Source organism: Dasypus novemcinctus, chromosome 30 (assembly GCF_030445035.2).
Source record: "Dasypus novemcinctus isolate mDasNov1 chromosome 30, mDasNov1.1.hap2, whole genome shotgun sequence".
Lineage (NCBI taxonomy): Eukaryota > Metazoa > Chordata > Mammalia > Cingulata > Dasypodidae > Dasypus > Dasypus novemcinctus.
Genome location: NC_080702.1, coordinates 37,342,665 through 37,359,622, shown reverse-complemented (window position 1 = coordinate 37,359,622; position 16,958 = coordinate 37,342,665). Strand labels below are relative to the sequence as shown.

Below are 16,958 nucleotides of genomic sequence, written 5' to 3'. Positions count from 1 at the left end.
CAAGTGTTTCTGTCAATTCGATAATTCCTGAATTCAATGCTAATACTTTCTTGTTTGATTTATTGTGTTATGCTTTGGCACTTAGTCAGTAATCAGATCTCTGTGGTTACCAAAAAAAAAAACCCAGTAAATCCTTCATAATCTGCAAATTCATCGCAATGTGTCTATGGGTGAATTGATTTTTATTCACTCTACTTAGAAAATATTGGGAATCTTCCAAATGGAAAAAAATCTACCATACATTTTGAAATTTCTCCTTAATTATTTCTTCAAATTTGGATTTTCTTTTATTCATTCCGGCTTTTTTTTTTTTTTTTTTTTTGCTCAAACATTTGTGGTGCTGTAATACCTCAAGAGAAACTCTATAACTCTTCTTTTCTTTCTTTTTTATTTTTCTTCAACTCTTTCATACTCTGTTCTGAGCTCTTGGTAATTTCCACAGTACTATGTCCCAATTGCCAAACTTCTGATGACTCTGTTCAGTTCAGGTAAAGATTTTGTTCTTCATACTTAAATTGTATAAATTATTTTAACTAGTATATACCTTGTTTTCCTGCTTTCTAAATTTTCTTTATTATATCGATCTGTTTTTGATTTGTATATGCTTTTATTTCATACTATTTTGTTACTTTTATATATAATGTTCTTTGCTTCTTTGAGAAGCTTACATATACTTCATTTAAATGTGTGTTTGAATTCACAATGGTTATATTTTTCCTGAGTGAATTAATCTCCCATTTGTTGATTGCTGAGGTGTCTTTATTATTAATAATTTTCCTCATGTGCACTGGAATACTAATATGCTATCTTAAGTTGAATTAAAGGTTTTTCTCTTTCCTTACAGGACTCACTCCTGTAAGCTTCAACCAGCTCTCACAAATCTTTAATCCAGAGCTAGCATGTACATAGGTATTTAAGAATAGTTTTACACATAACAAGCTCAGGCCTGTGTGATTTGTTATTTTTAGTAACAAATCAATTATATCATAACATATTAATAAAACATAAATTCATCCAAAGGGTAAAATCAAAGATATTTGGTGTAATCATATATTTGTGCATTCATCACTCCAGTCTTAGAGCATTCTTGTGATTCCAAGAATAATAACAAAAACAAACCAAATTCATCACCTCTCAATCTCTTTATGCTCACACTGTCATATATAGCTGTACTTATTTTTCTTCTCTGTATTATATTTGTATTTACAGTTTGTAAAAACTGTCATATGTGCACAAATACTGTTATCTTTTATATATGTTTATAATTTCTTCTGTATGTTCCCCTAGTTTTTATTTTATTTTTTTCACTTTTTGAAATGGAGTTTTAGGTTACAGAAAAGTCTCTTTGAAAATATAGGAAATTACCAATTATTCCACCCCTCCTCCCTCTCATATTTTCCTCTTTAATAATATTTTATAACATTTATATAATGACAGTGGTATCCAAAGATTCTGAATGGAGGGAGAGGGAAGAATAGTTTGCAGCATTGGCCATTTTGGAGACATTGAAATTGTTCTGCATGATATTACAATTATGGATACTGGCCATTATAAATGTCAAAACCCATAAAATTACAAGGTGCAAGGTGTAAATCAGAATGTAAACTATAGACTTTGGTTAGTAGCAATGCTTCAATATTTATTCCTCAATTGCCACAACTGAACCACACTAATTGTTATTAATAGGGGAAAATATGAATAGGGGAAGTAGAAGGTATGTGAACATCCCCTATATTTTTGCTGTAACATTTATATAATCTAAAACTTCTTTAAAAGTAAGTTTTAAAAAACTCTATGTTTACACACTGAAAACTCTATACCAGTGAGAAGATTCTAGATTTTAATCTTCCTCTCAGATTCTAGACTTATCACCTCTCCAAACAAATGCATTGCTCCACATTCATAAACCTTTCCACAGCCCATGTCAATGCATGGAATCTCAATCCCTGACCCCATACTCTTCTACATATGCCTCTTTAGCATACCTAGATCCAAGCAACAAGTTTATCTTGGGAAAGTTGAATAATGGAAGTTTCAGCCACCAAACCAGAATTTAAGAGGAGAAAAATCCTGTTTCTCTTTGGTTCATCACATAATGGGAAAGGAGATATTGTTACTCAGTATCACTGGGGAAGTGTCACCTAAAAATGATTCCATTTTCCTTTTGATAGCTCTTTCTGCCAATTTTGAACCCTTGGGTCATGAACACCCCATAAGTTTCAGCATAATATTCATCCCTACATATCTTCAAATATTGAAAGGACCTTACCAATATCTATGACTGCAAAAAACAAAAACAAAAAACAAAACACAAAACACACAGTGGAGCACAGTAATATATTACCTTCACTACTACCTGGATTATAGAGAATTATGTCTTTGTTGTCTGTTTGTTTCTCAGATTACATGAACTCTACTATCCATAGCTTCAGGGATCATTAAGTACATATAGTCAGAGAAGGCAATCTTAAGTGTGGTAGATCATAAATTGAGGCGCTATTCCCAAAACTTAGAACTCCTGCCTTGGGTATTGATTCACTTGTAAGCGGATGTGCTTTCCCAAAGGGCACATCTTTAAATTCCCTTACAAGACAGTTGCCATAAGCCCTTTATTTTTTATATTAGGGTAATAGAATCCCTAGTTGTTTTCTGTGTCATAGATATTCAATATGGCAGAGTGTGTTAGGTGTTTTGCAGATACTTTTCTCTGCCTTACATGGAAAGGAAGACAAGGTTACCACATAAGGTCATGCTCCCACAAAAGTGCAAATATTAGAGGAAACCAATCTGGAGATAGAGGAATGGATCATTATAACTTGTTGGTTTTAGCATGAATTATAATGGTTAAGGAGTAGATAAGCATATCAAATTTTAGGAATTCACAATGCACATTTAATTCTACATTTTTCTTAGGCTACTGATTTGTAAGTTTTGAATTTAGCATGATTGCTGCTTATCCAGGCAGGGACATATTGACTTGTGGGTGTCTCTGATGAAATGAATGGCATGCAGAATTATGTCTGCCATATAGTGTATGCTGTGTGGCTACCCTGGGACCTCCATGTTTTAGGCTGACCGTCTCTATGGACTCTGGAGTGCATGATTCCAGAATACCCTTCCAAAAACTTGACAAGCATGAGCTCTTCATGACACAGCATTCTTCTGATGCAATGAACGCCAGTTCATTGACTAGACCTGCTGTACTGGCAAGGGTTAGATTAAAGCTGTCTGGAGAGAAGGTGGTCCCTGGAGTCTTATTATGTATGGACATGATGAAATCATAGCACCTGTGGGTGAGGAGGATCATCTAGACATGTTTAGTGGGGAGTGGTGATGGGTTGACCACTTGAAGATAATTCCTCTTCCTTTTGACAGCACCTGTATTTCAGAATATATCATAAATGTTAATTTATTGTGTTTGAGCATATGCTCAAGCCAAGTATTTTAAGGTTGTCTCACCAAAAGCACAACCTTGCTGATTTACTTGTTCACTGGCTAGGAGGTATATCTAGTACAAGGTGGAAAAGGTCATTAAGAAGTGCAAGTAACAGGGAAGAGATGAGTTAATGATCAAGGTCAATGCTTCATGTTAGTTAGGACCTCAACATTCTTAACACATGTATTTAATATAAAATGCCTAGACTTCTTCCATGAAGCTCTTAAGTGACATCAGGGCAAAAACAGTTCTTGAATTGACTAAACTAAGCTGGGCACTATATTGGATACAGTGCATAGAATATCTCAACTAATTCTGCAACAATTTCAGCTATTAATGACCTTGCTTTGGGAGAATTCAGTTAGTACCTGAGTGTGGTTAGTTTTAATTCTTCCATTAAGGTTTGAATCCTCCACTCACAGATTGTTTGGATTCTCCTGTATTTGCAGTTTTCTCCTGAAACTTATATTTGATAAATGCTATGACATTTTAGTCCTCCTAATGCTTTCATTTGCTTCACCTAATGGGATGTTAAGAATAATGCTGTGTTATGAAGCAGGGATTTCAGAGGATCCCTAATGTTTACACCTTGCTATTGTGTCCTTAGTCTCACAGCACAGTTCTTCACAGGTGAGTCTCTTTCAGCTACACCCATTTCTAACGAACATCCAATTTAGAAATCCTGCTGGTGACCCAGTGAATTTGGATGAGGAAGGGAAATTTAAAGCCAGGTATGACATTCTCAACTTTTGGATATTTCCAAAATTCGTGGGCTTTCCGATAAAATAGGGCATTTTGACTCATATATGCCACGATAAAAAATTGTCTGTATCTGAGGAGGGGATAGAATGGGTCGTAAGATTTTCAGAGGTGGGTAGGACCCAATTGCCATGCTTAATATTACACCAAAATAACCAAAATTTTGTCATAGAACTTTTCTGTCTCCTTCCTGCTAAGGAATGTCCACATTTTTAGTAGAACAACACACCCTTCCAATTGAAAAATGTTCTTACCTACTGCCTAATAGGTAGAAAAAGAAGATGTTTATTTAAATAGGCATTTCTAAATTATTATATTTCATTTCACACAATAAACCTGACATCTTGTCAATTACTTTAATTTAGGTATTTAAAATTTAAATATGTTGTTGGCCCAATATCTCAAACAAACTTTTTACTTCGAAAATTAGGCAAAGAAATAGTTGTTAAAAACATATATCACTTTTTCTTTTCAGACTCCCCACTCTGTATACAATGAGGAGGGTTTTAATGGATTCAGGAAATCCCTTCAGGAGGGAAGTACTGCCTGTTGCTTTCTCTGCACCCTCTGCCTGGAGAATGATATTTCCAATGAGTCAAGTAAGTTGTATGCCCACAAAAAAAGTCCCCATGTTTCCTTTATATCCCCAGTTCATACAAGGTATTGGAAAGAATCTGGAGGACTAGAGAAACAAAATTCTTCCTTCCTTTAGTCATTTAGTTTTTATAACAAAATATTCCCATTGAATTGACACCCTTTCTATGCACTGAACTATCTTAATTGTGTTATTTTTCAGGAACATTGCGGATCAAATTATCTCTAGGAATCCTTTTTGTTGACCCCTCCAAATTAACCTATCTTGCATCCCTATCTTGGTATGGAACACGTGGTTTTATAAGTATCTGCTTTCCATCTGGTTTGAAAGTATATTTAGAATATATTGAAGTCATGGACTTTAACCATCCTCCGTTTCTGAAACTAAAAGTGTTTGTGACACAGAATAGATGCTCAGAAAGGTTGGGAATGATTTCATAAATGTTTATTTCTATTGTGTACAACATAAGAATGAAATAACATATCCTCAGTGACTAGTTTTAGCTTTTGTTCTGCTCTGGTTCACAGCAAGTGGGGAGACAAAACATACACTATTTGTGTCCATGCTGAAAGCATGTAATAAATGTAAGAACAGGGACCTATGGACCAGTAGGTACCTTCATTGGGAGAAGGGGTTGCATGGAGCTCTTCATAGAGGCAGGAGCTTAGTATTCCATAAATTGAATCAAAGGAGGAATATATTCTTAACAGAATTATTATAAATTTATAAATTATAAAAGCAAGTCACTACTGCACATAATATTCAGAGAATCAGAGAATTGTAAAACAGTTTCAATGTGACAGGATCACATTAATATTGGGGATGGGGTTTGAGACATGATGTAAAAAAATATTAATATTTTTTTCAAGATATAATTAACATCTTTAAATTATTCATATTCATGATGTTAATGCTAGAATCACTTCTAAAGTGGGAAATTTCTAATTTTTTGGTGATTAATATGTAGTTTAATTCCCTGAAATATTAGAATTATTTCAGCTTTTTGAGCTATGTTGACCTGATGATGTAACCTGACATACAGTTAATTTGGGAAATTGATTGATGTACACACTGAGTAAAAGGTAAGTTTGAATAAATATTCCATGTGTACATATAAAAGAAGACTATATACAACAATTCAATTCCCACATTTGAAGATGAAGAAACACTATTAAATAACACATGATTTAAAAAGTAGGTAATACAATAGGATTTATAAAATGTTATCGAAATTTGAAATGCTATATGTCAAGTCTTATGGGAGGGTGCTAAATCTGTTCTTAGAGAATAATATATATTCCTAGATTTTATACATATACGTATGTGTGTGTTTGTATTATTTAGTATATATATTTTAATTTAAAGAATCGGAAATTCTACATATTTATTTCAAACTAAAATAAGAACAACAATATTAAGATAAATAAAGTAGAAGATAGAAAATAATAAGTATAAGAAGAAAATTTAGTAAAGACAAAAATGAGAGGATAAACCATCAAAGCTAAATCTAATGAAAGACATAATTTATAAATCATTATAATAATGAATCTAGAAATATTGTATAATAAATAGTGAAAGAACTTAAAAGTAGAAGATATGTACAGAAATTTTTAACCTAAAAAAAGTACCAGATAAATTATTTTCTGGCTAAATATTTGAAAACTTAAATGAATTTACAGAATCCCAGTAAAATAAGTCACCAAAAATATCCAAGAACAATGAAAAACATGAAATGTTTCATATTTACTTAGTGTTTTCAACATAGTTTAAAAGGAGATTCTCAAAAAAAAAAAAAATTGAAGACCAAGGTTTGCACTGGGAAATGCAACCAAACTTTCCAGAAAAAAAGAATACCCATTTACTCAATCTCTTCCAGATAATAGGAAGAATTGGAAAAACTTCACAATTATTTTTTATAAGAAGAGCTTAACATTAGTACAAAAGTCTGAAACGTTGTTGCAAGAATAAAATATACAAGTCACTTTCTCTTTTGAACAGAAACTCACGTAAACTAAAAAAAAAAAGCCCCGCAATCCAAATCCAGCTGTATTTTATAGAGATTGTTTCAAGATAAATTTTGTCTTATGCAAAATAATTCAGTACATGAACACCCCAGAAAGGAGAAACAATCATTTCAGTAAATTAAGGGAAACATATAATAAAATTCAACACACATTCAATAAAATAGCTCAATGGACATTAAGTCCATTATTTAAAAACAAAAACAAAAATGTTGCTCACCAAATTAGAAATAGATGGAAATGACAAATGTGGGGTAAAATAATTAAAATAGATTGTGCAAGTGAGGTATCTCATCTAGGATCTATAGAGTGCTTCTATAAGACTACAAGAGTGACAGAAAATCAAGGAAAAAAAGGGCATGGCTTGTGCACAGGCTCTTCCCACAAAAACATCTTGAAATGTGCTATGCACATATGAACTAATGCTCAGATTAGTCAGTCACTAGGAAACTGCATACAAAAGTCATAGTTTAAAAGCTCAAAATGTCCCCATAAATAGCAAAAATTAAAAAAAAATCCATGTCAAATGTCTAAGAGAATATTATACAATTGGAAAGAAAGTTTTTTGTTGGAATTTAAACTGGTGTAATCATTTAGAAAATTGGATGGCATTATTTACAAAGATGAATATTTATATAGCATGTGACCTAAAATTGGAACATCATAATTTTACCAGAGGTACAAATATGCTCAGAGCAGCATTATTGATAATAAACAAAACCCATAAACACATAAACATCTATCACCACTAAAATGGATAAATAAAATATGATATATGACTATAATGGAAATCTATCCAACAATATAAGTGAGTAGATTATACCATTTCATACTCAAAAAGATCACTATATTTTAAAAATATTAAATAACAAGTGTTGTAGAGACATCATAGAAATTGGGTATCTAGGACACTGTAAAATAGCTCAGCCATTGTGGAAAGCATGACTATACTTCTTAAAAAGTTAACTACAGAATCACTATATGAACTGGAAATTCCATTTCTAGGTTTAAATTCAAACAAAGTGAAAACATGTTCTTGAAATGAAAGTTGTACACAATGTTTATCTTGGTATTATTCAAAATAGTGTGGAAATAATCTCAGTGTCCATCCACAGCTAAATTGTTAAAATATGGGACTTACAAACAACAGAGAATTATTTAGCCACAAATAAATACGCTAATTGAAAGAACCTTGTACACATTATGCACATTGAAATAAACAGGGCACAAAAAGGGAAAATATTGTACAATGCCCTGCAACATGATCCCCACACCACCTCTAAATTAAGAGGAGGTTTGATTGCACATGTCTGAAGGATACAATTCTCCTGCTTGCTGTTGTAGACTGAGTTCCCTGGTGTGCTGGTTGACCATCTTTATCTCCCTGGTAGGTGACCTGGGTAATTCCAATGAACCAGAGAGTAGGTGTTACAAGTCTGCTGAGGCTCAGGGCCCAAGTGGCACATGGACGTACAGTGTATCAAGTCTCCTGAGTATACACCAACCCCAGGGCCAGCCAGTTTCAGTAAAAGTGATAGAAAGACATGTGTAGAAAGGTAACATCTGAGTCCAACTCCATCACACTCAGGAACACAAATTCCGAAACAGGGCCCACTGGCAAGACACTGAACTCCAGAGCCACCTGCCATGATCATAGAACCTGTGGGTCTCCGTAGCCCTCAGGAGTAACATGACCTGTGGTTATATCTATTTTGGCTGTCTCTGGGATCCTGCTGAGGCATGCATGAACTTGGCCCCTCTGATGATTAAGCAGATTTAAATGATAAGGAACCAAAAAAGTAAAAAAAATGTAACTGAATAAGAAGTAAGTTCTCTGAACATAATACATAAAGAAATAAGTGTATTTTGAGAACAGGTAATGTCAAAAAGCATTTAACAGTGCCTGCTAAAATGTGAAAAGCCCAGAGCCAGGATTTTAAAACTACAGGCAAAGGAAAGAAAGTATGGACACAAATGGATCTTTATGTAAAATAATTTTCAGCAAGTTTGGTTGAATTGCTTAAATAAACATTTTCATGTTTATGCTGTATGATGATATAAATATGTTCAACCTGTTATAATACCAGAAGGACATATAGTTTAAATATTACAAAATTTTACGATGTTTTATTAAAAAATCATGAGATTAAATCTTATTTAAGAAAATCCTACCCTGCCATCCTAATAAGGGATGGACAGGAAAAATATTAAGACGAGCTTTGAATATAAGTAGGAGATGAGAAATGCAAAGAGACACAAATTGTACATTAAACAGATATTTCAAGAACATGAACTCTTGACATTTAAATTTATATATTGATATGCCAGAAGAAAGTTTGGAGCTGGCAGAAAAAAAGCATCAGAGAACTCAAAGATTAGATATTTAAAATGAGATATTTGGGTTGATTCCAACTTTTTTGCAGTACTGAGTAATGCCCCTATGGACATGCACACCATTGTTCATAGTGGCCTTATTTACTATTACAAAAAGTTGAAATCAACCCAAATGCCCATCAACAGATGAATGGATAAGCAAAATGTGCTATACACATACAATGGAATACTACTCAGCGATGAGAAAGAATACAGTACAAACACATGAGATAACATGGATGGATCTTGAGAATGTTATGTTGAGTGAAGCAAGCCAGGCATTGAAGGACAAATACTACATGACCTCTCTGATATGAAATAAACAAACCACGTCGTTTCAGAGAGCCATAAATTGGATAATAGGCTTATAAGAAATTGGGGGGGGGGGGTTTGTGAGCTGATGACTACATGGGTGAAATCTATGATAAAGCTGAGGTAAGTATTTGTACAGGGAAGGGGTAAGACGGGAGCCTAAAGATACCTTTGGGTGGAGCTTTGCAGGCTTGAGGGGGGCTAGGGTTGGGAGGATGGGTCAGATGGCCCAAGGAATTGGGGGAAAGAATGAGGGGGACATTTGAACATGGGCGATTTCCAGGTATGTGGTTGAAACTATAAAACAGAGAAAATTCTAGAAAATAAAATATGGAAGGATTACATGTTTAAGGTGCTTAAGGGGGCCATCTGGCACAGGGGCAGGCTTCTAGGAAGTGTGTGAGTGCTCATCTTGTCATAGTGTGTTATATCATTGAATGGAGACCCCTACAATGAGAGGGGAGGTGTACCCACATCCTGGGGAGGCCTGATGTTCTGAAATAGAGGGAATTACGTCTCCTTAGAGAATTGGTGTTCCCAGTGAGGGAGGACAGTCTACTATGTCAAGCCCTCAGCATTGTTGTAAGTATCTGTGAATCTGGTCCCTCAAGCAGGGAAGATTGGTTGTCATTGTGGGCTCTGATGGGAGGGGGAGAGAGGAATAGAATTGATGGAAGCAGGACAATTGGGGAGCAATGAAAATGTTCCTCAAAATCATGGAATAATGGATATAGGACACATTAAATTTCACTGAAAATGTATAATAGTCTATAGGCTAAAATGTAAACCATAATGTAAAACATAAGGTAACTAAAAATTCTGAAAATTGTACATTCTAAAATATAAACCATAATGTAAACCAAAAAGGAACCATGTTTGATAGCTATGTCTCAATATCTTATCAGCTGCGGCAAATAAAACATGAACATATAAAAAGATCATTGCTGGGGAAGGAGGAAAGGGTTTCATGTTAGGTATATAGGAGGCCCTATATTGCATATGTGACTTTAAAGTGATCTAAAACTTATTTGAAGGAAAAATTAATAATTAGGAAAAAAAGAGAATGTAGACACTGAAGAAAAAATGAAATTGCCTTACCACTGTACATACAGGGTAACATCTATTACAGCGATGAAAGGCAAAACATGAAAAACAAAGTTTATGATATTTTTCAATTTTAATACCTCAATTTATTTTTACTTTACTTATTTTTTTCTAAATTAATATATATTCTATTTCTAATCTTTCTACCTATCACTACTCTTTAATTTTCCTATTAATTTGATTTAGTAATATATTACGCTTCATTTTTGAAATTTTGGACCACAGAAGGGTTCAAATGGGAGGGGAGAAATGCTGTTGTGGGGTGTTATTGATGGAGGACACATGGTTGGGAGGGATTTCTCCAGGGCATGTATATAGCGTACATTAAAATATTTGGATATATGTTGGGGTTTTTCATAGTAGTTCCAGCTGCAAACAACAAATGAGGGAGTGCTGAGATCCTAGCCAAGGGAACACTGTCACATTTCCCAAGGGGACAGTAACATTCCCCTAAATACAACAGCAAAGACCAGTGAAGAAGGATGGTCCAATGACGGGACCTTCACACTGATGACTATGCGCAGGAACATGTGAGCTTGAAATTTCACCTAGGCCTAGAGCTGCAGGGTTCCTAAGAGTTATATCCTGAGAGCCTCCATGTTGCCCAAATGTGGCTACTCTCTAAGACAAACTCAGCATGTAAATGCATTTCCTTTCCCCCACCACGGGGCATTACTCCTGGGCGTGAGATTCCCTGTTCCCAAGGGTTTAGTACCAATCACTAACTGGTGATGCAACTATAAAAGATTTTGAATAAAAGGGGGGAAATGGTAAAGAAAAATGAATTTATGTGGCTAAGAGTCTTCAAAAAAGAGTCAGGAAGACTACTGAGTCACACAGGTTCTACGGTCATGGCAGCTGACTAGGGAGTTCAGGGTTTTCTTTGTGGGCCTCACTTTAGAATTTGTTTTCCTGAGTGTGGTGGAGTTGGACTCAGATGTGACCTTTCTACACATACCTCTTCTGTCACTTTTACTGAATCTTGGTTGGTGCTGGGGTGTGAGTAAACACAGGAGACTTCAATCTCTGGACAGTCCATGTCCCACCAGGAACCCAAGTCTCAGCAGAGTTGCAACTTCTACTCTTGGGATTTTTGGACTTGCACAGGTCAGGTAAAAGGGAGGTGAAGATGGTCCACCAGGGAACTGAGAGTTCCTAATTCCAAGAAGGAGAATAGCATCCATCAACTCTGTGGGATCTAAGCACCCTCTTGATATAGAGGTGGAGTGGACGTCACCAGCCCAGGGTCTACAGGATAGAGGAATAATATATGGGTTGGTGTGAACTTACTCGTATTCTACTATAGAATTATTGTGAGTAGTAATGTTAGAAACTGTAGCATTGATCTGGAGAGACTGTCCACATTTTTTTACAGAGAGCAGGAAGAAGAAGGAGAAGATGAGCTGTGGGGGCATTTTTCGGACGTGGAGTTTTCATAAATGATATTGCAGGAACAGATGCTGGACATTATATACCCTGCCATAACCCACTGAATGTACTGGGGGAGAGAGTAAACTACAATGTAAACTATAATCCATGTGGTGCAGCAGTGCTTCAGAATGTATTCACTAAATACAATGAATGAGCCACAATGATGAAAGAGGTTCTTGATGTGGAAGGAGTGAAGGGGTGAGGTGTGGGGTGTGTAAGAACCTCTTATATTTTTTAATGTAACATTTTTTATGGTCTATGTATCTTAAAAAAGAAGACAGTTATTTTTAAAAAATGAGACCGCCTGATAAGTAGAAAGAAAAGAGAGTCATTAAATGCTGAAATAACCTGACAACCCTTGGGCACTGTCAAGCACACTGATATACAAAATATGGGAGTCCCAGAACAAGAAGAGGGATTATTCATAGAAATAATGACAGAGAATTTCCCAAACTTAGCAAAAGTGGTGAATATGGACATCCAAGAAGCCCAGAAAATATCAAACGGGATAAATATGTATAAGAATACAGCCCTTTATATATCTATCATGAAATCAAATGTTTATGTCAAGGAGAGAGTACTGAAAGCTGCAAGAGAAAGGTAACAAGTTATAAAAAATTGAGTCCTAATTAGACTGAGTGCCAATTTTGCTTTAGAAACCTTTTAAGCAAGAAGGAAGCAGGCTGAAATAAGTACTTAAAGAAAACAACTGCTAGCCAAGAATTTTATCGACATATGCAAAAATTAAAAATAAGACTCTTAAATCACACTTTGTACAACAATCAATCACAAGTGCATCAAAGACCTAAATATAAGAGGTAGAATAATTAAACTCCTAGAACAAATGGGGAAGCATCTTCAGGACCATGTGTCTGGCAATGATTTCTTGGATTTTACACCCAAAGCACAAGCAACAATAGAAAAATTATATATCTTGAGCACATGAAAATTTAAAAAAAACAAAAAATTTTTCTGACTGAAAGGATTTTTATCATGTAAATCAAATGGCAAACTACACAATGGGTGAAAATATTTAGAAACCATATATCCAAAAAGAGTTTAATATCCAGAATATATAAGGAACTACCTCAGCTTACCAACAAAAAGACAAACAACCCAATTAAAAATCTGGGCCATATACCTCTCTAAAGAATGTACAAAAAGCACCAGAAAGCACCTGAAAAGATGTTTGATATCATTAGTTTAGCACAAATGCAAATTAAAACCACAAAGAGATAATATTCACACCTGTTACAATGGCTGATATGGAAAAAAAACAGAAAATAAGTGTTGGGGAGGATGTGAGAAATAGGAATACTCATTCATTGTAGGTGGGGATATGAAATGGGGCAGTGGATGTGGAAGACAGGTTGTATGACCTGGCAATCACACTACTCAGTATATACTTAAAAGAACAGAAAAAAGGCACATTAAAAGATCTTTACACATCAAGGTAAGTTGTTGACAGTGGGGTGGTGTATTATTTGTCCCATTATTCTGGTTTAGTTTTTCTTAGTCTGAGAATAATGTAGATAAGGAGAGGGAAGGTAATATTTTAATTTGAGGGAGTCAAAACATTCTGAAAGAGAATTTCATGTCTGTTTATTAAATATTTATTTGGGTCTGACCTTCGTCAAGAAATCAACTATAGGCAGCGGACTTGGCCCAGTGGTTAGAGCATCCATCTACCACATGGGAGGTCCGCAGTTCAAAAGGAGTGCCGAGCCACGCAGGGGTGTCCTGCAAATAGGGGAGCCCTATGCGCAAGGAGTGCATCCTGTAAGGAGAGCTGCCCAACGTGAAAGAAACTGCAGCCTGCCCAGGAATGGCACCGCACACACGGAGAGCTGACACAACGAGATGGTGCAACAAAAGAAACACAGATTCCCGTGTCGCCAACGACAAAAGAAGTGGACAAAGAAGATGCAGCAAATAGACACAGAGAACAGACAACTAGGGTGGGGGCGGGGGGAAGGGGAGAAAAATAGATAAATAAATAAATCTTAAAAAAAAAAAGAAATCAACTACAGGGGAGCAAATGTATTTCAATGGTTTGAGCACCTGCTTCCCATGTATGAGTTCCCAGGTTCAAACCCTTTTACCTCCTAAGTTGTTTTTTTTTTTTAATTGTTACTGGAATAGTGAAAGTGGTCTAAGAAAGGTTGATGTTATGAACACACAAATATATGATTACACTGAATACTTTTGATTGTATATTTTGGATGTTTTATGCTTTATTAATATGTATCAATAAAATTGATTTGTTTAAAACAGTCAAAAAACATAAAAAGAAATCAACACTTTGTTAAATGTAGAAGTGGAAGTCTTGAGTCTTAAAAGTTCCAACAGAACTTTGCTGAATTGTGGGTTATATGTGTGGTAGAAAGTTTGCAGAGATGGGCCCTATTTTCAAATATTCGCGGAATCCATATTTTTCAATAAGGTTATAGAGCTCCTACTTTGATTCTGAGCTCAACTTCAAGGGTCTTATATATTTTAGCCAAGAAATTGTACTGTGAGTGTCAGCAAGCTTCAAGGCACCTTGAAGTGTTTCTCCTGTTTTTCTGGAACCCTGACACTGAAATTGAACAACTCTACCTGGTAGGTAATGATAGAAGTGCAGCCGACACCAGTTGTCTCAGTAAAAGCCACTCCAACCTAATCAATCCAGAAAACACACAAGCATGAAAGTGGTCCAGACAGAATCAGGACAGACTTACCTGTTGACACAGATGAACATAGCCCATGAGGAGCTCTGCAGAGATCAACACAAATCCAACCCATAAATGCATGAAGCAATAAGAGCATTGGCTTAAACCAGTTGTATTAGGACTGCCTTTTATGCAGCAATAAGCAACAGATATGATCAGAAGATTCAGAAGCTTCTTATTTCTAGGATTCCTTCATATATTTGAAGACAGCCTTCATGATCACACTGCTTTCACAGATGATTTCAGATAAGTGTGTTAGAAATTGACTATTAATGAGTTAACATTATGGGAAAACAATAGTTGTTGAATTCACATTAGGTTTATTTAGGAATAAATATTGCCGTGACTCAGGGAAATCCATTTCCAGGGCAATCATTGGGCAGGATTTAAACTTCTTTTTGTTTTATTTATTTTTATTTTTATTTAATTCTGTTTTTTAAGATACTTAGATCAAAAAGTATATTACATTTATAAATATGAGGTTTTCATATACTCCACACCCAATCCCACCCCACTCCTCCCATATCAATAACTTCTTTCATCCTTGTGTCACATTTATTACATTTGGTGAATACGTTTTGAACAGTACTTCACCACAAGTCATTCTTTTCTCATGAAAATTGAAAGGGGTTTTAAACTTTAAGGCTAAAATTGGATCATAGAGAAAATACACAGAGTACTAACCAAAAGAATTTTTCATATTTAAATGAAATTCAGAAAAAGGGTAGGCATTTTATTTCCAGGAATGGAATGAGTCTTATTTAATTTCCATTAACATAATAGAGAACATGTAACTCTTGCCTGTACTAAATTGCATAAAATATCATGTAAATGGAAACCATCAATGGTAGACATAAGGTGTTTAACATAGAATGAATGATTTAAAGTTTTCCTTCAACATACTTATTAGGGCCGTATATGGCCCTTTTAATCTAGGACTTAGTTGCAGAAATTCCAAAAAATCATGAAATGTATCTCTGAGTTTTTGAGCTCTGAAATCACAGCATTTCTTCAATCCAGGACCAAGAACATTTTATGGCTTTCCACTAAGAAATCTTTTCAAAGCCCCCTTTATGTCTTTATTTCTCAGACTGTAGATGAAGGGGTTCAGCATGGGTATAAACACAGCATACATCACTGAGGCTGGTGCACTTGCATGTGCATTATGCAAAGCAAAATTACTAAGATATACTCCTAGACTCGTACAGTAAAATAAGGAGACAACTGTGAGGTGAGATGCACAGGTGGAAAATGCCTTCCATTTCCCCAGAGCTGATGAGATTCCACATATGGAGGAAACAATCTTAGAATAGGAGAAAATGATGCCAATGAATGGTCCTCCACCTAGCATCCCAGCTGCAAAATACATCACTATGTCATTGATGAAAGTGTCAGAACAGGCTAGCTGGACAATCTGATTATTTTCACAGAAAAAGTGGGGGATTTCCAAGTGTGTACAAAATGATAGTCTCAAAACCAGTAAGCTTTGTAACAAGGAATGCAATGCACTAACTACCCAGGATGCCAGAACCAGGATGATGCAGAGCTGGGTGTTCATGATGACCGCATATTGCAGGGGATGGCAGATGGCCACGAAGCGGTCATAGGCCATTGCAGTGAGGAGCATGTTGTCTAAACCTCCAAATAACATGAAAATGTAAATCTGAGTGAGGCAACCTTCAAAGGTTATGACACTCCTCTGCATCTTGATATTCACCAGCATCTTTGGGGTGATGGTGGAGATTAAACAGATGTCAAAAAAGGAGAGATTGGAGAGGAAGAAGTACATGGGTGTGTGGAGGTGGGATTCAGTGATGGTGGCCAGGATGATGAGCAGATTCCCACAGATGGTGACAATAAATATAGACAAGAAGAGGCCAAAGACTAAGGACTGCAATTCTGATTCCACTGAGAATCCCAACAGGAGTAAGCCTAGAATTCGTGTTTCATTTCCTGGGTCCATATGGTTGGTGTGATTGTTCTGAAATAGAGGAAAAAAATTACTAATATTCAAGAAAGGGGACTGACTGACATATCCATAATTTGCATTTTACTGAGAAGGAAATCATTTCTAGAATTATAACAGTTTGATATAGTTAGGAATTCTGAAAAATATATTTGATTATGTTTGTAAACTGATCTTTTCCTCTGGGCATATTAGATTATATTGTATTCAGAGGTTTCTTGATTAAGTAAGCAGGTGAACCTCTTGTGCT

At 35.4% G+C, this 16,958-nt stretch overlaps 1 protein-coding gene across 1 annotated transcript; it reads right to left on the bottom strand.

Moving 5' to 3' along the window:
• Window positions 1-15,775: 15,775 nt before the first annotated feature.
• LOC101429065 (olfactory receptor 7A10-like) lies at window positions 15,776-16,705 on the bottom strand. The gene has a single exon (XM_004479669.2). The coding sequence runs from the start codon at window positions 16,703-16,705 to the stop codon at window positions 15,776-15,778; it is 930 nt and encodes a 309-aa protein (XP_004479726.2).
• Between the last annotated feature and the right edge of the window lie 253 nt (window positions 16,706-16,958).

Excerpts from the sequence above, each read along its gene's own strand:
- LOC101429065 (XM_004479669.2), bottom strand. The coding sequence starts at position 16,705 with ATGGACCCAGGAAATGAAACACGAATTCTAGGCTTACTCCTGTTGGGA.